Here is a 24,497-nt window from a genome sequence, read left to right as displayed (position 1 = left end):
TGGAACATTGTAAGCCCATAATAGCTATTTGTTGAATGTGGACCCTTACTTTTGGGGAATTCTGATTCCAAAGTTTTTATAGCATAAAAACTCATAATGATTAATATTCTACTTGATGCTAGTAAAACAAAGTATAAACTCATAGAGTAGTTATTTCTTTTCTTTTCTTCCAAATATAGAGAATTTTGTAAAATCAGAGAGTTGGTTTAAGATTTTTAATATCTTTTATTGACATAATTATATGTGACCACATAGCCAGATAAGAGAAGCCAGTAGTCTTTCACCGTGTAAGTTACTGAAGCATCCTTTGAAATTCTTAAAATTTATAGTCGTGTTACCAAGGTACAATTCTTTTTGTTTTTGTTGTTGCCTAGGACTGGGGAGATTGGGAGGAAATGGGGAGTGAGTGATAGTGGGCATGGGGATTCTTTTGGGGGTAGTGAAACTGTTTTAATGGCTGCACAATTCTGTGACCAAAGTACAATTCTCGAGCTACAACAGTTTCTTGATAAAGAATGCTGGTCCTTGCTGCCATTGTTAACATTTGCCCATTTACAGTCACCTACAGAAGTAAGCTAGCTTCTTTCTTCTTTATGTCATCTTCTTCAGCTAGCTTCATTCATCTTTATGAATATCATTTCCATATACTTTACCTGTTTTGGAAAAAAATTAGAAAACTGTCCCTGTCCAGTAGTCTGTGGGGTCGCAAAGAGTCGAATATGACTGAGCGACTTTCATTTTACCTGTTTTGGAAGTCTGTTTTCTAATATTCTTCCAAGGCTTATCATCTTCCTATGTTTATAGCATGTGTTTTTCAGACAGGTCAAACAGAATTAATACATATTTGGTATTGCAAAAATACATTATTGACTTTAAATGAGTTCTTTAGCTTTTCATGTGATGCTGGGCAGGAAGTTTATTACTGTTTCCTCATCTATAGAAAGAATAACTTGGGCAAAATAATGTTTTCTGAAATTTCACTGAACTTCAAAATTTGAATTTAAATATACATATGGGCTTCCCTGGTAGCTTAGCTGGTAAAGAATCCATCTGCAATGCAGGAGACCCCAGTTCAATTCCTGGGTCAGGAAGATCCCCTGGAGAAGGGATAGGATATCCACTCCAGTATTAAGAATCCATCTGCAGTGTGGGAGACCTGGATTTGATCCCTGGGTTGGGAAGATCCTCTGGGGAAGGGAACGGCTACCACTCCAGTATTCTAGCTTGGAGAATTTGGGGTTGCAAAGTGTTGGACACAACTGAGCAACTTTCGCTTTCATATGACTACTTGCAGCGTATCACAGATATTAACTAAGTATTTGTTTCATTGCATTTTGTAAGTGACCTTGTTATTTCCTTTCAAGGAAAAAACAATAGTATTTTATTCAAATGCTTGAATGTTTATGAGAAATATTTCAGAACTCTGAAGGCTGAATTCAGGGTTACTTACAAATTGTTTTTATACTTTATGCAATATTTATCAGAATGTGAAATAGCAAAGAGCAAAATTATTTCAGCCTTATTTCCATAAATCAAACTTTAAATATTCCTTGAGGGAATAGATGTTGTAGAGAAAAAAAAAAAAAAGAATTCTGCTTTTCAGACCTCTTAAGGATGTATATTTTGTTTTTAAGAGGAAGTTCATTTCTACACACCAATACAAAGGATAAAAAGTTTACCTGTCTTTAATCCCTGAAGAAAAATGTTCTAAAATTGCCTTTTGCTGTGTACAGTTTACTAAAGTGATGAGTTCCTGGATTAATCTTTAAAGAAAATGTCAAGCTTATTGAAAAACTTGAGATAACAATGAGTCATTTTAGTAAGTAAAGGAAATAAAATCTAGTTGAAAATGAAAAATTGTCTACAAGAATGCAAAGTTGATGAGTCTAGGAAATTCAGAGAAATTTGCAGATTTATTTTCTTTACTCAGTGAATACAAAAGTCCACTTGTTCAGATATTAATTACATGCTAAATTAAACCATCTTTGAAGTCAGGCTAATATCCTTAAGAGAACTCCTCTTAAACTGATATATGAACAGGATATAAATTAACAGAGATTGGTACTAGTTAGGAACAATATTGAGACTTCTTCAGGATTTCAGTTTATAACATACTGACTGAAGGTTAGTTTTGGAATGGAAATATAAAACGTACCATGCCTATAAAAATAATGTATATCATTTCTTAAATAGTAGATAGCAGTGACTTCAAAAGACCACAGGTCATTCTGTAAACATACACGCTGACAAAAGTATTATAAATGTGAATTTAGCATGCTAATTACATTCTCATCCAGAACTTCAACTTGTTTTATAACTGTATTACATATATGAATACAATCTGATAGGTATCGGAGTTACAAAAAGGCAAGTGTTTTTATAAATATATATAAAACCTTGGTCAGTCTACACCTTCTTTGATATGTCTTAAAGGTTATTTCACCAGTGTCTTCTAAAAGTCTTATTTGTACATTGTGAAAACCCTTTTTGAGAAACAGCTCACTGTGATCACAGAATTTTAGTCACTACTATTTCCCCATGCATATTTGCAAAAGAAGACGTGATATATTTCTAGGATGACATATGGTTTTAAAGTTTTTTTAAAACCCTAAAAGAAAAATACTGAGATTTTCTATTTCTAGTCCAGCATGTGAGGAGTTTGCCATCCTACTAAGTGAAAAGCTGAACAAACTGAAAAATCAACAATTGTTCTTTGTTCCATCAGAGAAGCATGGTCATAGGGCAAACTACTGCTTCCAAAATTGGAGATAACAGGCAGATTCTGAGAATCGTAAACTTGTTGGAGCAGAAATATGTGAGTAGAAATGGCCACAGGAACCAGTGCCATGGTAGAAAAAAATCCTGTAATTAGCAAACCGCTGGAGCTTCACTGTGGATAAAAGTCATAGGGATAAGTCATTAGGGGAGCCTAGCTATAGGGGGCGGGCAGGCACATTTTTGTGAATTTTACCTCCAAGAACTCTACCAGGGCCTTAAAGTAAATACTCAGTATATTTAAATGTTTATGATATATGTAATAGAAACATTAGAGGAAAATTGTCTTCTGCTTCTGGAAGGAGCAGGGAAAAGAAGAGTTTTGAAATATACCAGAGCATTGTGTTCTTCTTGACAAAGCCTCCCCTCAGGGGAAACTGTTTTACCAGAGCTCAGAATACTGCAGATCCCTCTAACCTCCCATATGGGGGAAGGGAAATATGCACCTCCAGACTCCTCCAGCTATTTTATCCTTCTTTTAAAAGTGAGGGGAGAGGGGATGACAAGCATTAGTGAAATCCACAGTCCAGGGGCAAAGACTCACCAGAAGACTGAGATGAGACCTAATCATATGACTCTAGAATGCTTCCCACTTCTCCACACTGTACACCACATTTGTTGTTGATTACTGTTAAGTAGTATCTGACTCTTGTGACCCTATGGACTGCAGCCCACAAGGCTCTTCTCTCCATGGGAATTCCCAGGTAGGAATACTGGAGGGGGGTGCCATTTCCTCCTCCAGGGGATCTTCCTGACTCAGGGATAGAACCCCCATCTCCTTCATTTGGCAGGTGGATTTGTTACCACTGAGCCACCAGGGAAGCCCCTGTATTACTAAAGGCCTGTTTACTGCAGTTTCTTTTCCTGAGTACATCATGTCCACCTTACAACAAAAAATTACGAGGCATACTAAAAGGTTAAAAAAAACAAAACAAACAAACGAAAAAAAAAAAAAAAAAAAACAACCCAGAATTTGAAGAGACCAAACAAGCATCAGAACCAGACTCAGATATGGTAGGAATGTTGGAATTATCAGACCAGGATTTTTTTTTTTAACTAAAACCTAAGGATTTTAAATGGAAAAGTAGACAACATGCAAGAATAGATGACAGAAATGACAATTTTTAGGAAAAAAATGCTTCTGGTGAAAAACATTGTAACAGAAATGAAGAATTTGCCTTTGAGCACTCCTAAGTAGACTGTGGGCTTCCCTGATGGCTCAGTGGATAAAGAATCTGCCTGCAGTGCAGGAGACACAGGAGACATGGGTTTGATCCCTGGGTCAGGAGGATCCCCTAGAGAAGGATATGGCAACCCACTCCAATATTCTTGCTTAAAATCCCACGGGCCGAGGAGCATGGTGGACTACAGTCCATGAGATTGAGAAGAATCAGACAGGATTGAGTGACTGAGCACACAAGTAGACTGTATATGACTGAAGAAGGAATCTCAGAACTTGAGATATAACTTCAAAAATGGAAAATACAGGAGAAACAAGAACAAAACAGAATATCCAGAACAGAATATCCAAGAACTGTGGAATAGTTACAAAAGATGTACTCTAGGCAAAATGGGAATACTCAGAGGAAGACAGGAACAGAAGCAATATTTGAAGCAGCAGTGGCTAGAATTTCCCCAAGTTACGTCAGACACTAAACCACACATCCAGGAAGCTCAGGGAACACTAAACAGGATAAATACCAAAACAAAACAAAAACAAAACAAAAAGCCACACATAGATGTCATATTCAAACTTCAGAAAATCAAAGAAAAAGAAAAACACTTGAAAGAAAAAAAAAAGAATACCTTTCCTATAGAGAAGCAAAGATAAAAATTACATTCAACTTATCCCAAGATACCATGAAAGCAAAAATAAAGTGGAGGGAGATATTTAAAATACAGAGATTAAAAAAAACAAAAAACAAAAAACATCAACCTAGAATCCTGTACCCTGTGAAATTGTTCTGTAAAAGTGAAGGAGAAACAAAGTGTTTCTCAGACAAGAAATGGAAGGAATTTGTTGCCAGTAGTTTTTCCTGTAAGAAATGCTAAAAGGCATTCTTCACAGAGAAGGAAAATGACATAGATCAGAACCAAGGATCTACGTAAAGGAAGAGCATTGGTGATGCAACTGAAAATAAAATGAAGACTTATTTTTATTATTCTTTGTTGGTCTAATAGTTGGTTCAAAATAATAATAGCAATACTAAATCATATATGTGGATATACAAAATACGTGGGTATATAATGTATGTATGTTGTAATTACATATATACACATATAGTGTATATTCTTATGTAGTGAAATAAGTGACAGCAATGATACACAAACAAGAAGGTGGAATTAAGAATATTTTATTATAAGGTACTTGCATTACCAATAAAGTAGTATATATTGTTATTGGAAAGTAGACTTGAATTAGCTGTAAATGTCTGTTGCAAACTCTAGGACAACCACTAAAAAATGGTTTTTAAAAAGTATAACTCATATTCTAAGAAATGAGAGGAAAGGGAAATACAAAATGCTCAGTGAAAACCACAAAAGAAAGGAAAAGTATGGAAGACAAAAATAAGAAAAAAACCAAGGCTATAATTAGAAAGCAGTAATAGCAGATATTAATTCAACTATACCAATAAACACTTTAAATACCAATGATCTAAATACACCAGTTAGAAAACAGAGATCATCAGAGTGGATCAAAAAACAAAATCCAACTATATGTTTTCTACAGGATACCCACTTTAAATGTAAAGACACATAGTGATTATAAGTAAAGGTTATGCAAACACTAACAGTAATGAAAAGCTAAGATAGCTATATTACTTTTTTTTTTTTTTAAACATTTTATTTTGCATTGGGGTATAATCGATTAACAATGTTGTGATAGTTTCAGATGCTCAGCAGAGCAACTCAGCCATACATATACCTGTATCCATTCTCCTCTAAATGGTGTTTTATTTATTTATTTATTTATTTGGATTTGAATGGTTTTTTTTTTAATTTTTTTTTATTTTTAAACTTTACATAATTGTATTAGTTTTGCCAAATGTCAAAATGAATCCGCCACAGGTATACATGTGTTCCTCATCCTGAACCCTCCTCCCTCCTCCCTCCCCTCTGGGTCGTCCCAGTGCACTAGCCCTAAGCATCCAGTATCGTGCATCGAACCTGGACTGGCAACTCATTTCATACATGATATTTTACATGTTTCAATGCCATTCTCCCAAATCTTCCCACCCTCTCCCTCTCCCACAGAGTCCATAAGACTGTTCTATACATCCATGTCTCTTTTGCTGTCTCGTACACAGGGTTATTGTTACAATCTTTCTAAATTCCATATATATGCATTAGTATACTGTATTGGTGTTTTTCTTTCTGGCTTACTTCACTCTGTATAATAGGCTCCAGTTTCATCCATCTCATTAGAACTGATTAAAATGTATTCTTTTTAATGGCTAAGTAATACTCCATTGTGTACATGTACCACAGCTTTCTTATCCATTCATCTGCTGATGGACAACTAGGTTGTTTCCATGTCCTGGCTATTATAAACAGTGCTGCGATGAACATTGGGGTACATGTGTCTCTTTCCCTTCTGGTTTCCTCAGTGTGTATGCCCAGCAGTGGGATTGCTAGATCATAAGGCAGTTCTATTTCCAGTTTTTTAAGGAATCTCCACACTGTTCTCCATAGTGGCTGTACTAGTTTGCATTCCCACCAACAGTGTAAGAGGGTTCCCTTTTCTCCACACCCTCTCCAGCATTTATTATTTGTAGACTTTTGGATCGCAGCCATTCTGACTGGTGTGAAATGCTACCTCATAGTGGTTTTGATTTGCATTTCTCTGATAATGAGTGATGTTGAGCATCTTTTCATGTGTTTGTTAACCATCTGTATGTCTTCTTTAGAGAAATGTCTATTTAGTTCTTTGGCCCATTTTTTGATTGGGTCATTTATTTTTCTGGAGTTGAGCTGTAGGAGTTGCTTGTATATTTTTGAGATTAGTTGTTTGTCGGTTGCTTCATTTGCTATTATTTTCTCCCATTCTGAAGGCTGTCTTTTCACCTTGCTAATAGTTTCCTTTGATGTGCAGAAGCTTTTAAGGTTAATTAGGTCCCATTTGTTTATTTTTCTTTTATTTCCAATATTCTGGGAGGTGGGTCATAGAGGATCCTGCTATGATGTATGTCAGAGAGTCTTTTGCCTATGTTCTCCTCTAGGAGTTTTATAGTTTCTGGTCTTACGTTTAGATCTTTAATCCATTTTGAGTTTATTTTTGTGTATGGTGTTAGAAAGTGTTCTAGTTTCATTCTTTTACAAGTGGTTGACCAGATTTCCCAGCACCACTTGTTAAAGAGATTGTCTTTAATCCATTGTATATTCTTGCCTCCTTTGTCAAAGATAAGATAGCTATATTACTTTCAAACACAGCTGACTTCAGACTTAAAAAGTGCATTGCATAATGATAAAGAGGTTCAGTTCAGTTCAGTTCAGTCGCTCAGTCGTGTCCGACTCTTTGTGACCCCATGAATTGCAGCATGCCAGGCCTCCCTGTCCGTCACCAATCACAGAGTTCACACAGACTCACGTCCATCGAGTCGGTGATGCCATCCAGCCATCTCATTCTCTGTCGTCCCCTTCTCCTCCTGCCCCCAATCCCTCCCAGCATCAGTCTTTCCCAATGAGTCAACTCTTCGCAAGAGATAGCCGAAGTACTGGAGTTTCAGCTTTAGCATCATTCCTTCCAAAGAAATCCCAGGGCTGATCTCCTTCAGAATGGACTGGTTGGATCTCCTTGCAGTCGAAGGGACTCTCAAGAGCCTTCTCCAACACCACAGTTCAAAAGCATCAATTCTTCAGTGCTCAGCTTTCTTCACAGTCCAACTCTCACATCCATACATGACCACTGGAAAAACCATAGCCTAGACTAGACAGACCTTTGTTGGCAAAATAATGTATCTGCTTTTGAATATGCTATTTAGGTTGGTCAGAACTTTCCTTCCAAGGAGTAAGTGTCTTTTAATTTCATGGCTGCAATCTCCATCTGCAGTGAATTTGGAGCCCAGAAAAATAAAGTCTGACACTGTTTCCACTATTTCCCCATCTATTTCCCATGAAGTGATGGGACCAGATGTCGTGATCTTCGTTTTCTGAATGTTGAGCTTTAAGCCAACTTTTTCACTCTCTTCTTTCACTTTCATCAAGAGGCTTTTTAGTTCTCTTCACTTTCTGCCATAAGTGTGGTGTCATCTGCATATCTGAGGTTATTGATATTTCTCCTGGCAATCTTGGTTCCAGCTTGTGCTTCATCCAGTCCAGCATTTCTCATGATGTACTCTGCATATAAGTTAAATAAGCAGGGTGACAATATACAGCCATGACGTACTCCTTTCCCTATTTGGAACCAGTCTGTTGTTCCATGTCCAGTTCTATCTGTTGCTTCCTGACCTGCATACAAATTTCTCAAGAGGCAGGTCAGGTGGTCTGGTATTCCCATCTCTTTCAGATTTTTCCACAGTTTGTTGTGATCCACACAGTCAAAGAATTTGGCATAGTCAATAAAGCAGAAATAGATGTTTTTCTGGAACTCTCTTGCTTTTTCCATGATCCAGCGGATGTTGGCAATTTGATCTCTGGTTCCGCTGCCTTTTCTAAAACCAGCTTGAACATCAGGAAGTTCACGGTTCACATATTGCTGAAGCCTGGCTTGGAGAATTTTGAGCATTACTTTACTAGCATGTGAGATGAGTGCAATTGTGTGGTAGTTTGAGCATTCTTTGGCATTTCCTTTCTTTGGGATTGGAATAAAAACTGACCTTGTCCAGTCCTGTGGCCATTGCTGAGTTTTCCAAATTTGCTGGCATACTGAGTGCAGCACTTTCACAGCATCATCTTTCAGGATTTGAAATAGCTCAACTGGAATTCCATCACCTCCACTAGCTTTGTTCGTAGTGATGCTTTCTAAGGCCCACTTGACTTCACATTCCAGGATGTCTGGCTCTAGGTCAGTGATCACACCATCATCATTATCTTGGTTGTGAAGATATTTTTTGTACAGTTCTTCTGTGTATTCTTGCCACCTCTTCTTAATATCTTCTGCTTCTGTTAGGTCCATACCATTTCTGTCCTTTATCGAGCCCATCTTTGCATGAAATGTTCCCTTGGTATCTCTAATATTCTTGAAGAGATCTCTAGTCTTTCCCATTCTGTTGTTTTCCTCTATTTCTTTGCATTGATCACTGAGGAAGGCTTTCTTATCTCTCCTTGCTATTCTTTGGAACTCTGCATTCAGATGCTTATATCTTTCCTTTTCTCCTTTGCTTTTTGCTTCTCTTCTTTTCACAGCTATTTGTAAGGCCTCCCCAGACAGCCATTTTGCTTTTTTGCATGGGGTGGATAAAGAGGTTAAGACTCCAAAAAAGTATACAGCTTTTAATGTGCATGCATCTAACAATAGTATCAAAATAAGTGAGGCAAAAACTGATAGAACGTCAAAAAAGGAAAGAAGCAGCATCTACTATTATAGTTGGGGAATTTAACAACTTTGTATTAAAAACAGCCAGCTCCAGCAGGCCAAAAATCAGTCAGAACATAGTAGCACCATCAATCAGTGGGATAAAGTTGACGTCTATAGGTTTCATCCAGTGATAGATAGTATGTTAGTCTAACACACAGCATGTGTTGATATCAACCAGTGATAGCATGTTACATATTCTTTGAAGCTCTCATGGAACATTCACCAAGACAGACCACATTCTGGGCCATAAAAAATACCTTATCGAGTTTTAAAGGAATAGGAATTAAAATTCCCTTAATGTTTGCTCTCAGACCCTAAGGGAATTACACTGGAAATCAATTACAGAGAGACCATTGAAAAATCCCTGAACACCTGGAGATTTAACATACTTGTAAATCAAACTTAGGTCAAGGAGGGGATCTCAAGAGAAATATAAAAATATTTTGAACTAAATGAAAATGAAAATACAACATATAAATTTGTGGGAAATCAGTGAATATAGTGTTCAAAGGTAATATATGTATAGTACTGAATACATATATCAGAAATGAAATATCTAAAATCAATAAGGGAATGTCTCTGGCAGCCCAGTGGTAAAGATTCTGTGCTTCCACTGGAAAGGGCATGGGTTTGATCCCTGTTTAGGGAGCTAAAATCTCACATGCTGCATTGGCGTGGCCAAAAATAAATAAATAATAAAAATAAATAAAATCTATAAGCTAAGCTTTCATCGTAGGAAACTAGAAAATTGAGAGCAAATTCAATCCAAAGTAAGCAGAAGAAAATAAAAATCAGAGGTAAAATCAATGAAATTTAAAGCTGGAAATCAGTAAAGGAGACAGTACTACAGATGTCATGGACATTAAAAAGAAAAGAAGACAGTAATGTGAAAACTGTATGCCCACAAATGTGGTAACCTAGATGAAAAGAGCTAATTCCTTGAAAGACACAACCTGCCAAAATTCACACAAGAAGGATTAAATAATCAAAATAGGCCTATTTTTGTTAAATAAATTGAATCAGTAATTTAAAACTTTCCAAAGCAAAACACCTGGTCTTTCTTATGGGTTCATTGGTGAATTCTACCAAACATTTAACGAAGAAAGTATATTAATTTCAGAGAACAGAAGCAGCGAAAATAATTTCTAACTCCTTCTTTGAAGTCAACCTTGTGTGTGTTACTCCCATACTGCTAATTTATCCCTCTCTCTTTCCCCTTTAGTAACTATAAGTTTGTTTTCTACATCTGTGAGTCGGTTTCTGTTTTGTATACATGTTGCTTCAAATGGCAATGTTTCATTCTTTTTTATGGCAGAGTAAGAGTCCACTGTGTGTGTGTGTGTGTGTGTGTGTGCGCACGTGTGCACATTTACTTATATATATACACACACACATATACACATACTCATACTGTATCTTCTTAAACCAATCATCTCTTGATGGGCACTTGGGTAGTTTCTAAGGCTTGGCTGTTGTAAATAGTGCTGCTATGAACATTGGCATGCATATATCTTTTTGAATTAGAATTTTTGTCTTTTCAGGATATGTGCCCAGGAGTGGTGTTGCTGGATCATATGGTACCTCTATTTTTAGTTTTTAAGGGAAGTCCATACTGTTTTTCCTATTGGTGGTGCCAATTTACATTTCCACCAAGAATGTAAAAGTATTCCCATACTCACACCAGCATTATTATTTGTAGACTCTTTTTTTTTCTTTTGTAGACTTTTGTATCATAGCCATTCTGACTGGTGTGAGTTGATAACCTCTTGGTGATACACCACCAAAGACATGATTCTTGAAAGGAATAGTTTTTAAGCTGGACTTCATTAAAATGGGTATAAAGCGTCTGCCTGCAATGTGGTAGACCTGGGTTTGATCCCTGGGTTGGGAAGATCCCCTGGAGAAGGAAATAGCAACCCACTCCTGTACTCTTGCCTGGAAAATCCCATGGATGGAGAAGCCTGGTAGGCTACCATCCATAGGGTTGCAAAGAGGCAGACACGACTGAGTGAGTTCATCTTCACTTTCATTAAAATGAAAAACTGGAAATTCTCTGGCCATCAGTGGTTAGGACTTTGAGCTTTCACTGCCAAGGGCCAGGGTTTGATCCCTGCTAAGGGAACTAAGATCCCACAAGCCGAGCAGCACTGCCAAAAAAAAAAAAAATTTAAACTTCTGTTCTACTAAAGTGTATGTCGAAAGAATGAGAATACAAGCCATAGACTCGGAGAAAATATTTACAAAGACCACATTTGATAAAGGACAGTCATATACAAAGAACTATATACAGAGAAAACTATATAGAGAGGAAAATATAGAGAACTCTTGAAACTGAAAACAATTAAAAAATCAACAACCTATTTAAAAATTGGGCTAAAAACCTGAACAGATATATTATCAAAGAAGATATACAGATGGTAAATAAGTTTATGAAAAGGTGTTCATCATCATGTAATTAGGGAATTACAAATTAATGAATGAGGTTACTCAGCGCACCTAATAGAATGGCCAAAAGCTAGAATGCTAAAAATGCCAAGTGCCGGTGAGGTTATGGAACAACAGAAATTCTTCACTCATTGATGGTAGAATGCAAAATGGTAGGGCCACTTTTGGAAGAAAGTTTCGCAGTTACTAATAACACTAAATATACTCTTACCATATAAGCTGGTGATTGCACTCCTGGGAATTTACTCAAAGGAGTTGGAAACTTAAGTCTACACAAAAATCCACATAGAGTGTTTATAGTCGCTTTCTTCCTAATTGCCAAAACTTGGTAGCAACCAAGATGCCCTTCAGTAGGTAAATGGATAAATATACCGTGGCATGCAGACAATAGAATATTATTTAACACCAAAAAAATTAGGTATCAAGCAATGAAAAGACAGAGAAATCTTAAATGCATATTACCAAGAAAAATAGTCTATTCTGTAAAAGTCCATACCCTTTGATTCTGATTGTATGACTTTCTGGAAAAGGTGAAACTATGCAGATACTATAAAAATTAGTTTTTCCAGGAATTAGGGGTAAGAAGGATGAATAGGCAAAATACAGAGGGTTTTTTTTGGGGGGGGGGGTGAAACTGTTCTGTAATATATTACAAAGGTAATTAAACCAATCATCTGTTGGTTTAATTAAACATCTGTCAAAATTCATAGAAGGTAAAACAGCAAGAGTAACACCTAGGGTCAACTTGGTGATAATGATGAGTCAGTGTAAGTTCATCAACGGTAACAAATGCACCACTCCAAAAGGAAGCCTTATAGTGGGAGAGGTTTTACATGTGTGTGGCAACACACTAGGCTTCTGTGTCTGTCACTGTTTCCCTGAGTTTGCACAAACCCGTGTCCATTGAGTCAGTGATGCTATCCAACCATATTGTCCTCTGTCAACCCCTTTTCATCCAGCCCTCAGTCTTCCCAGCATCAGGATCTTTTCCAGTTAGTTGGCTCTTTGCATGAGGTGACCAATGTATTGAAGCTTCAGCTTCAGCATCAGTCCTTCCAATGAATATTCAGGGTTGATTTCCTTTAGGGTTGACTGGTTTGATCTCCTTGCTGTCTAAGGGACTATCAAGAGTCTTCTCCAACATCACAGTTCAAAAGCATCGAATTCTTTGGCACTCAGCCTTCTTTATGGTTCAACTCTCACATCCATACATGACTATTGGAAAAAACCATAGCTTTGACTATACAGACCTTTGTAGGCAAAGTGATGTCTCTGCTTTTTAATATACTGTCTAGATTGGCCATAGCTTTTCTTCCAGGGGGCAAGTGTCTTTTAATTTCATGGCTGCAGTCACTGTCCACAGTGATTTTGGAACCCAGGAAAATAAAGTTACCATTTCCACTTTTTCCCATCTGTTTGCCATGAAGTGATGGGACCAGATGCCATAATGTTAGTTTTTAAAATGTTGACTTTTAAGCCAACTTTTTCACTCTCCTCTTTTATTTTCATCAAAAGGCTCTTTAGTTCCTCTTTGCTTTCTGCCATAAGGGTGGTGTCATCTGCATATCTGAGGTTATTGTTATTTCTCCCAGCAATCTTGATTCTAGCTTGAGCTTCATCCAGCCCAGCATTTCGCATGATGTACTCTGAATATAAGTTAAATAAGCATGGTGGCAATATACAGCCTTTACGTACTCCTTTCCAATTTTGAACCAGTCTGTTGTTCCATGTCCAGTTCTATTGCTTCTTGACCTGCACCAGATATCTCAGGAAGCAGGTAAGGTGATCTGGTATTCCCATCTCTTAAAGAATTTTCCACAATTTATTGTGATCTACACAGTCAAAGGCTTTGGCATAGTCAATAAAGCAGAAGTAGATGTTTTTCTGGAACTCTTTTGCTTTTTCTGTGATCCAGTGGATATTGGCAATTTGATCTCTGGTTCCTCTGCCTCTCTAAATCCAGCTTTTACATCTTGAAGTTCTCAGTTCACGTACTGCTGAAGCCTAGCTTAAAGAATTTTAAGCATAATTTTGCTAGAATGTGAAATGAGTGCAATTGTGTGGTAATTTAAACATTCTTTGACATTGCCTTTCTTTGGGATTGGAATGAAAACTGACCTTTCCTGCCCTGTGGCCATTGCTGAGTTTTCCAGATTTGCTGGCATGTTGTATGCAGCACTTTCACAGCATCATCTTTTAGGATTTGAAATAGCTCAGCTGGAATTCCATCACCTCCACTAGCTTTATTTGTAGTAACGCTTTCTAAGGCCCACCTGACATTATACTCCAGGATATCTGTCTCTAGTGAGTGACCATACCATTGTGGTTATCTGGATCATTAAGACATATTTTGTACAGTTCTTCTGTGTATTCTTACCACCTCTTCTTACTATCTTCTGCTTCTGTTAGGTCTTCGCCATTTTTGTCCATTTTTGTGCCCATCTTTGCATGACATATTCCCTTTGTATCTCCAGTTTTTTTGAAGAAATCTCCCTCAATGTATTGTTTTCCTCTACTTCTTTCCATTGTTCACTTAGGAAAGCGTTCTTGTGTCCTCTTGCTGTTCTCTGGAACTCCACATTCAGTTGGGTATATTTTTCCCTTTCTCCTTGCCTTTTGCACCTCTTCTTTTCTCATCTATTTGTAAGGCCTCTTCAGACAACCACTTGCCTTCTTGCATTTCTTTTTCTTGGGGATAGTTTTGGTAGTGTTATGAACCTCCATCCATAGTTCTTTTGGCTCTCTTGTCTACCAGATCTAGTCCCTTGAATCGGTTCATCACCTCCACTGTATAATCATAAGGGATTTGATTTAGTTCATACCTGAATGGTCTAGTGGTTTTCCCTCCTTTCTTCAATTTGAGCCTGAATTTTGCAATAAGGAGCTCATGATCTGTGCCACAGTTGGCTCCAGGTCTTGTTTTTTGCTGACTGTATGGACTTTCTCCATCTTCAGTTGCAAAGGATATAATCAATCTGATTACATGTATGTGCATGTGTGGTAAGTTGCTTCAGTTGTGTCCAACTCTGTGCGACCCCATGGACTGTAGCCCACCAGGCTCCTCTGTCCATGGGATTCTCCAGGCAAGAATACTGGAATGGGTTGCCATTCCCTTCTCCAGGGGATCTTCCCAACCCAGGGATCGAACCCACATGTCATGTTTCCTACGTTGGCAGGCAGGTTCTTTACCACATGTGTGTAGCGCAAAGTATATTACAACTCATTATTCTTTCTGATATATTTTACAGTGAACCAAAATCTGCTCTAAAAATATGTTTAATTTTAAAAATGTAATGCAACCTAAAAACACCATAAATTTATTAAAAGAAAATGGGCTAGGCAGTAAAAGTATCTTTTGTTTTCCTTAGTGTTTCAGTTCAAGTCCTGTCTTGACTCTTGGTTTCCAGTCTGAGGTTGAGAAAATAACCTAATCTTCTTAATTGAGTCACAACCTAATTTCAATGAACAGTTAGTACCAGTCCTTTATACAAAAGGTGAGGGAGGGGATATGAGTTGATCAGAAGATGGCCAGTGGGTGAGATTTACTTGGCTTCATTCAGTGCCTTTGATAGATGAAAGGCTACAAGCCAAACTCATGTACCTACAGACTCCATGCCTTTTCTCCGAGTACTGAAGATGAGAGTCCTGTTTGGTTTTATGTGAGGATTTCCCCCCTCCTCATCACTCCTCAGAAAATGAAGGATATCTATCCTCCTCATTTAGGAAATGAGTGCTTGTAATAGAAACTTATTTTTAGTCAGCTGTTCCCCTTAGATGATTTATGTTACCTCTGACCTGCTTTCTGATAAAACATGACTTCATTCATGGCTCTGGAGATGACCTGGCATAAACCTGGAGTGTTGAGTCATTTTAATGACAGCTGGAGACAGGATTGGTCTCCCACTGTAAGACTGTCTACCGTGAGATTCTGTAAAGCAGCTGCATTCCTAGGGAGGCCTGGTTAAGTTTATCCCACTATTAGGTTCTTCAGTATTGCTCATCTTTCTCAAAAGGAAAGAGGTTTTTCCAGCATGCACAGTATCTGGCTTTTAATGGCTGTTGTGTGCTTATTTGCTCAGTTGTGTCCAACTCTTTGTGAACCCATGGACTGTAGCCCGCCAGGCTCCTCTGTCCATGGGGATTCTTCAGGCAAGAATACTGGAGTGGGTTGCCATGCCCTTCACCAGGGGATCTTCCTGACCCAGGAATCGAACCAGGGTCTCCTGTACTGCAGGCGGATTCTTTACCACCTGAGCTCCCAGGGAAGCCCCTTGTAATGGCTACAGAGCTGAAATAACATACATATACTTGGTTGCTCGTTTTGTCTGTTTTCCCTTCATTTTGTTAACTGACTCATTCTTGAAGGTTACAGTGGTTATGCTTTTCTGGTCAGCTGATGGTTGACCTTTCTTAGAAATGACACTTTCACATCTCCAAATATAAGGAGTTAATGCTCCAGTTTCATTGAGCATCTCATCCACTCAGTGAAGAATCAGGACATTCAGGATTGATTCCCATGGCCTGTGACCCAGAGTCAACTTGGTGCAAAGGGCTTTTCTCAGACATCCTTCTCGAAAGGCAGGGTCAGTGACTCCTTTTTTTCCAAACTCTGTTTTGCTCAGTGATGATTTTAAAATGGTGATTTTGTTCTTTCAGTATCTAAAAATGCTTCCTATATTCCAGAACCTCAGTCATCAGTACATCAGGGGAAATAACATACTCTCACATTCCTGTTCTCATACTTTTAATTGTATAAAATACATTCACATGTTTTATAATTATTGAGGGGTTTTTGTTTTAAAATATGTAGTTTCTTTGTTTTACAAGGGAGCTACATGATACCTTTTTGTTTTAGAGCTTATATGTTATGCTGTGGTATCATGACATTCCAAAAAAAAAGGTAAGTTCTGACATTTAAATATATTCCATCATTTACCTTTCCCTGTATCATCATCACCAATAGTATTTCACATTTTTATTGATGTTGTCCTTTTATCATTCTTTATAACTCAATTCCTCCTGTTTATTCCTCTGCATTAAAGTTGCTTTCCCCAGCTACCTCCTGTCCCACTTTTATTTCTTGTTTGCCTCTCTAAAATAAGGTTTAAAATAAAGCCTCTACTATAAATCATTATTATTATACTCATTTGTATTTTGACCTAGAATATTTTAAAGCCCTCAGAAAGTTTCCGTTGTTCAGTCACCCTCCCTAAGCTATGATCTGTGTACTCTTTGGACAAGTCTTTTGTTATCTTCTTTATTGGAGTGTGTGTTATATGTCTCTGTCTGTGTGGTCATGGCTGATAAACTTTCAATTTAGCCACAATTAATATGCTTTTAGATGAGTTTCTTTTTCTTGGGAGTTTGTTGATGATATTTACTTTGTCTTGTGATTAAAAATGTGTGACAGAGTTCTGTAGCAAAATAATGCCTTCTTACCTGCTTGCACTCTTCCATTTAGAAGAACTGGTAGTTGACAACGGGCTCTTTTTAATTTTGGTTTCTACAACACAGGGGTTGCTAGGTAACTTTTAATCCCTTTCAACAAGAGAACAGTCAACAACAACAACAAATTTCTGCTCTCTTTAGACTGTATATTCCATCTAGAAGACCTAGCAAATAAAAAATGACTTAAAAATTTTTTTAAATGTACAGTTCTATATAGACTGCCTTCTACATCTTTGGAATATGGCATCAAATATTTTTTAATTAAACTGCCATTTCTTCAACATTATGATCTGCTTATTCTTAAGAAATTAACTTCTAAGCAACATTTGCCATCTCCACGAAATGTATGGAAATCCAGTTTAATTTGAAAATAGTAATTTTATGAAAACATATAAAAATTTTGTTATTAAAATATCTACTTGGATTTCTCATTTACTTATATGACTCTCCAATCTTAAGTGTGGTACAGCTGTTCATACTAAACATTTTGTTTATTTAGGGGGCAAATGTACTTAAATTCTGTCATCCTGGTCATTACTTGAAATTTTAACTTCATATTCTAAATTTTAAATAATTTCAATCTTACAAAGCATATAATTTTTACATAAAATTTTTAAAAATTAAAAAAAACTTTTATCTTTTTCATTTCTTCTATCAGATTTCCCCCATGATGTTTCTTTCTAGCTACTGCCAAAGTTAATAGTTACATTTTCCCCAGTAACAAGAAGTACATTTGCAAAGACTTTAAAAATTATTTTATTGGAGTATAGTTGATTTGCAATATTGTGATTTGCAAAGATTTTAGCAATTGCTTAAAGCCTGTATTAAAAAATCCTTTATTTAAGAATCATTCAAATAGCTAGAGCTGATATGTAGCAGGTATACATGAGTGTAGCTGTGCTGAAGGTTGCTGAAATATTTCCAAGGTGGTGAGGAATTTTACTGCTCTAAGACCCCTTGCCTCCTCCATGACTCCCTGATCTTCCCCCCAGTCCTGTAGCTAAAAATAGGTGGTCTCTTGGACCCTCCTCCAACACTATGATCCATGCTTTGACAGGCTAGCTGTTAAATGTTTTTATTATAACTCATGTGGATAGAGAATTATCATTTATATGTTTTGGTGTTTTTAAGAGTACCTTATGATAGAAGTACTTTATGTCATGTTAATAACATTTCTAATTTTGTAAAATGCATAATTTCTTTTAATAATCTGAGTAAATAAAACCATGGTCTCATTACTCTGAAAGATCTGCTTTATTACTTTATAATATGAAATTACCAAATCTGAAGGAAGAGAATATATCAATACATTGTAAAATAATTTAGGGGAAATGAGTAAGCATTGTGATGATCAGTTTACAGTTACCTGTTATGTGAGGATTATTCATTACAAAGTTTTAATATTTAGTATGTGAAGGTGGTTGTTGTTCACTCTCTGACTCTTGTGACCCCATGGGCTGCAGCATGCCAAGCTTCTCTATCCTTCACCATCTCCCTGAGTTTGCTCAAACTCATGTGAAATAAAATTATATTGATTATTCTAATTATTCTAATTTCCTATCAATATAATTTTGTCATGGTTTTACACCTTATTCATTGTGTAATACCTCTTTTTTTAAACATGTATTTGTTACATCTGTATCAAATTAGACCGTATTTAAGTCATAGAATCATAACACCTTAAACCTGGTTTGGAACAGAACAATCAAGCTTGTTCTGCTTGATTTTTACTCAGTATTTTTTTTTTTAATGTGGGTTTTTCATCTTGGTGTTTACGAATATCTATTCCCTCATAACTTCTGTTTGCCTGTTTGTTTTTGAAAGGTATATATGTTGATAATCTATACACAATGCCAATGCCCAATGAATTTATACCTGTAACAAATTAGGACACGGTACCTAATGTTTTTGTGCAATAGAAATACTATGTCAAACAGTTTATAACTGCTGCCTAATGTTTCAGCTTTATTTGGCAATTTTAGTTCTATGAAGACTGTTCATTAGGAACAGTCTTGTTTGGTGTATATATGTATACTTTTATCTTAGTGGAATTTGTTCTGTAAATGCTTACTGAATTTTTCCTTGGAGTTACTACTTTGTGTTAGGAAGAGTGAGGAGAAAATATACACGAGGACTTCCTTTAGTTTTCTTCTTAGAGCTTTAACTGCTGTAGTGAATTTTTTTTTTAAAGCTTTAATGGAACAAACATTGCTGCCAAGGAGCTGACATTCTGAAATAGCACTTCCCTTTGGGCACCTTGCAGTGGGGATCATTTCCTTGAAGAGAGAGAGGGAGGGAGCCTGAGCCCAGGCTTGTTGGGGTGGGGGAGGGGGAGCAGGGAGAGGAAAGAGTGGGGAGACCTGAGTCCTGGGGATATCCTGCTGAGGTCAGTAACCTGCTGTTCAGTGGACGTCCAGTCTGACCCCTTTCAGACCCGGAGAAGGCTCATGTCCAGCAGGGAGGCAGCCCAGGCAGCATGACAACAGGAAGGAAACACCTATCGCTGGGAAACTTTGTAGAGACACACAGTAAAGGTGGCTGAGTAGCACAAAGGGGGAAGGAAGGGCTAGATCCAGCAGCATGAGCATAGTGCCCTGTTTGCTGTGGAAATATTTATCTCATGATTTGATCAGTGAAATCTCTGTCTATTGGAAGGAGAATGAATATGAGACCGCAAAGAAAGATTTCTATATACAATGCATAGTGTACATTGATGTGTACATCCTGATCGTAAAGAAAAGTTTGGTTCCGCTTTTGAAGGAAAGTGTCTGCTAACTCGTATTTGAAGTACAGAGTAACTTACCTTTCACCAAAAAGAATTCTGTTCTTCCCTGAATCTCCTATAAGCTGTTGGAGGCCTGCCACCTACAAAGTGTGTGCTAACGGACATGACTGACAGTATTTTGAAGATTAAATGACTAAGAATGCAATCAGTAAATCTCAGCTATTTTTATTGCCACTGTTATTTTTTTCATCTACACTCTGGAAAAGATTGCAAAAGGATATTATCCTTTTGAAACAGTGAGTAGTTGATGAAGATAAAATAGCAGAATAAGCTTCAATCTAGGGAGACAAAAGAAAAATCTGTCTTAGAACCACATTATCCTTAGAAAGATAGTGATTTTGACTGTGAGATTTATTTCATTCAGTTGAAAATATGGATGGGAGTGAGAAAATTTCAATGTGCTCTTGGTTTGCAGTGGGAGGTGGTGGGGGGAGCGAGGGGGCAGTGTTACCTTGATTTTTGTCTGGTTGCAGTTATCCTTCATGCCTGTTTGGCCTTCTAAATGATTTTTGTTTTCTTTATAATCTCAGTATATCAGGTCAGAGGGAAAACTCAATATATAAGCAGATTGATATTGTTTTGTATTTGCTTTAAGAGTATTTACCATAGCATCCTAAATAGTATTATTAAGGTTCTCTTTCAAAGCCTGTACCCAAGTATATGAGTCATCACTGCAATGATTCCTGAATGATGTCATGTTGGAGACATTCCAAGACTGAACACAGCCAAGACCATTGGTCAGTGAGGAACTGTGTTCTGACAGGAGCCTTGTGGCCTCTTACAGGTGTACATTCTATGTATTGGGTCAGCCTCTTTCTATAAAGGACCTTTTTGGGGCATAGAAAATTGGAACTTCATGGTCTCTTTGATGATTTGCCAGCTTGGTTCCCAGCCAGTCAGATAACTGCTCATGGTGACATGCATTTCTCTAGGGCCCCCCACCTTGGGCTGGTCTTTAGAGAATAGTCTCACTCAGCCCGCTCACACCATTCTGGGCCAAGGACATTGCTGTCCCGAATGCCTTACAGTATAGATAAAAATCTTACACCAGTTACATTCTGATAAAACTCTGAGTTTACTCTGAGAATGCATTAACCATTTAGGTTTTACATTACTATTTTAAACAGAAAACAGGAAGGCAAGTGTTTCCTTCCTTCCTCAATATTTGGTCCATAAGTTGCTAAACCCAGCCTTAGGAATCTAAGGATATACAGACAAAGACCCTCTTCTTACCATTGTTTCTTTGACCTTTTCTAAAATGACAAAATGTTTCATTGTCTCCAACCCTAACCTCCTGAACTGTACTTGTCTTGTAATAATTATTTGGAATACATGGATTCCTCAAATATGTCATGTCAGAAGTTTATTTTGTCATTTCAAATTCCTTTATAGAATTTTTTTTCCGATTAATACCATGGTTCTTCCAGGCAACCAAACCCAAAGCTTTATTGCTATAATTGAGTCTTTCTTCCTACATCTACAGTGTTACTAATATCCACCCATTTCTCAATCAGTAATATTTCCCTACTTTATCATTTTATTTCATTTTCTCTGCCACCCTTCTGTTCAGACTTATCACTTTACATCTGGACTATGGCAACAAGCCAGTATCTTTTTTAAAAAAACAATGTTATTTATTTATCTATTTTTGGCTGTGCTGGGTCTCCAGCTGTGTGGACTTTTCTCTGACTGCAGCAAGCAGGAGCTGCTCTCTAGTTGCAGTGCATGGGCTTCTCATGGCAGCAGCTTCTCTTGTTGCAGAGCACAGACTCTGGGCTGCGTGGGCTTTAGTAATTGCAACTCCCAGGCTCTAGCACACAGGCTCAATAGTTGTGGTGCATGGGCTTAGCTGCTCCATAGCATGTGGCATCTTCGTGGACCAGGGATCGACCTGCATCTCCTGCACTGACACATGGATTCTTTACCACTGAGCCACTTGGGGAAGCCCCAAGCCTCTGCATCTTCTCCTGCATCACATTCACTAGGATGGCTTTAAACAAACAAACAAAAAAGACAGACAATAACAAGTGTTTGTGAGGGTGTGGAAGAATTGGAACCCTCATATAATTGCTGACGGGAATGTAAAATGGCAAAGACTTTGTAAAAAACAGTTTGGCAGCTCCTCAAAAGGTTAAATGTAAAATTATCTTGAGGGTTCAGGATGGGGAACACATGTATACCTGTGGTGGATTCATTTTGATATTTGTCAAAACTAATACAATTATGTAAAGTTTAAAAATAAAATAAAATTCAAAAAATAAAAAAAAAAAAAAAAAAAAATTATCTTATGACCTAGCAATTTCACTCCTAGGAATTCTACTCCCAAGAGAATTGAAAACATATGTCCATACAAAAACTTAGAAACAATGAACAAACATGCTTAGAGCTGCATTATTCACAGTACCCTAAAGGTGGAAGCAATCTGTGTCTATCAACAGATAAATAGAAAAAGAGAATGTGGTTATATGCATATAATGGAATACTCTTCTGCCTTAAGAAGGAAGGAAATTTTGATATGTTACACCATGAATGAATCTTCAAGACATTATGCAAGGTAAAATAAACCAGTCACAAAAGGACAAATGTGATTCTGCTTATATGAAGTACGTAGAATAGTCAAATTCTTAGAGACAAAAAGTAGAATTATGTGCTTAAAAATGATGACTTCTATGATATATGAACTATATCTTAATTTTTAATTGAGACATGACAGTCTTACTACATTGACTTTTATGATGCCGTGTTGCTGAAGAAACAGCATGCCCCAGTCTCAGCTTAGTGTTTCCGGCTATGTAATGGAGAAAAGTAAGTGACCTCCCTTCTGACTGTAAAATAGGGATAAGAGTAACTACCTTTCCAGATGTTTGTGTTAAATGAGTTAACATATCTAGTTACTTCTAGCACGGTATCTGGCATCACTAAGAACCTAGTAAATTTACTAAGACCTCTTGGGACGTGAGCCTTCAACAGCTTCCAGTACTATTTCAGATACTGTTTCCAGATATTCTGGAAAGTGGTCCAACTCCTTTGCCATTTTACCAATACTCTGTATTCTGGCTCAAAATTCCTCTCCAGATTCTCCTAAGGCTATTTTATAGAAACCCTTCCTTCAGAATGGGCTTTTTTTAGTCCCCCTAAAGTTGCTTTGCATATTCTTGCAACTGTGTCTTTTCTTGAAAACAATGCTCTCTCCCTGTTCCGCTCTCTGAATTTCATCCTGCCTTAAAACTCAGCAGAAGCCTATTCTCATGCATTAAACTTTTCCTCTCATTTCAGTGCATGGATATCTCTCATTTTTATAGCACCCAAGATTTTCACTACATCTTTGATCAGTGAAGCCTTACTTTGGTTATATTTTTTAAGTATTTATCTTATCATGTGATCTTTTGAAAGTATGTATCGAGCTACATTAAAGCCCCTGAGCACTGGGTTGCATGTTATAGTTCTTTACCTTTTCCACAGCACTTAGAACATGGCCTTGATGTGGTGTATTTGGGATAAACATCTGCTATAGGTGAGTTAAGCTAGTGCTACATCTCAACAAGTACAGGGACTTTTATGATTCTCTATTTTGGCTGCACCTTAGAAACACTTGGGGAATAAGGTTTCATTTTTAGGCCAACAAATCAGAACCTCTGAGTGTTAGGCCTCAGCTTTATACCCAGGTGATAATTATAACCAAGACTGAGAACTATTGGCTTCAACCAGTGAAATAATAGAAGCCAGTGGTTCTCAAACTTAATTGGTAATCACAGTTAAGATGTGATGATCACAGACTGACATGGGCAGAGGTGCTTTGGTAGTGCAAACTGCTCCGCAAATATTAGACATATATTATAGTGCCATTGAGACTTTGATGGCCTTGGGAAAGATCCTTAAACCCCGAAATTTTTCAGAGCCAACGGCACAGTGGGGAAATACCTAACTATAGGCATCTAAAACCTCTAAACTCTGCCTCATAGCTTTCATACCAGATGCGCATGCCTAGTTCCTTTTAGCTCTTACAAATGTTTAAACTCTTCATCTTTTCCAGGCTGGCCACCATTCAGCAGCAGACCCTCTCAAGATTGTCCACTTGCCTTTGCTCCTGGTTGAGTTACCTCACATGGAAGCGGGAGATGGGCTCAGCGGCAGCCAGCAGGCCATGACCCAGGAGGTGCAGTGAGGGACAGAGCTGCTGGTAAGGCCGGCGACAGTGATGCCAGTTTGCAAGTATGTTTATTCTCACTTGAATGGTCCACCTCTCGTCCAGTCTCCAGCTTCGTACTCTCTCAAATGCCTCTATTATCTACGCTTACAATGCATGGCTTAGAGGTTAAGGTCTGTGAATCCCCTAAAGTTGTGTGCTGACTTTTAAGTATATATGGTTTTTTTGTTTTTCTTCTGGAGAAAAGGAAGGTTTTCATCAGATTCTTAATGTCTGATATCTTAGTAAAAGAAAAATGAGAACCATTCAAATACAGTAAGCACAGAGAAAGTTCTTGTCTTTAACCACTTGTTACAGTGTTTCTTTTCTCCATTCTTATC

The 24,497-nt window shown here is 37.4% G+C and overlaps 1 protein-coding gene across 4 annotated transcripts in view; it reads left to right on the top strand.

Moving 5' to 3' along the window:
• TET2 (tet methylcytosine dioxygenase 2) overlaps positions 1 to 24,497 on the top strand; it is a 143,919-nt gene that overhangs the window by 20,286 nt on the left and 99,136 nt on the right. For 2 of the 4 annotated variants that reach the window (XM_019962356.2, XM_070791123.1), the window contains exon 2: positions 24,004 to 24,182. In XM_019962356.2, coding sequence (XP_019817915.2) covers positions 24,169 to 24,182 — 14 coding nt within the window. In that variant the 5' untranslated portion in view covers positions 24,004 to 24,168. Of the gene's footprint in view, positions 1 to 24,003; positions 24,291 to 24,497 lie in introns of all 4 variants that reach the window. The other 2 variants (XM_070791124.1, XM_019962357.2) reach the window with 2 other exon arrangements.

The sequence above is a fragment of the Bos indicus genome, chromosome 6, assembly GCF_029378745.1.
Source record: "Bos indicus isolate NIAB-ARS_2022 breed Sahiwal x Tharparkar chromosome 6, NIAB-ARS_B.indTharparkar_mat_pri_1.0, whole genome shotgun sequence".
In the NCBI taxonomy this organism is placed as follows: Eukaryota; Metazoa; Chordata; class Mammalia; order Artiodactyla; family Bovidae; genus Bos; species Bos indicus.
This window is presented reverse-complemented; position numbering and strand designations above follow the sequence as displayed.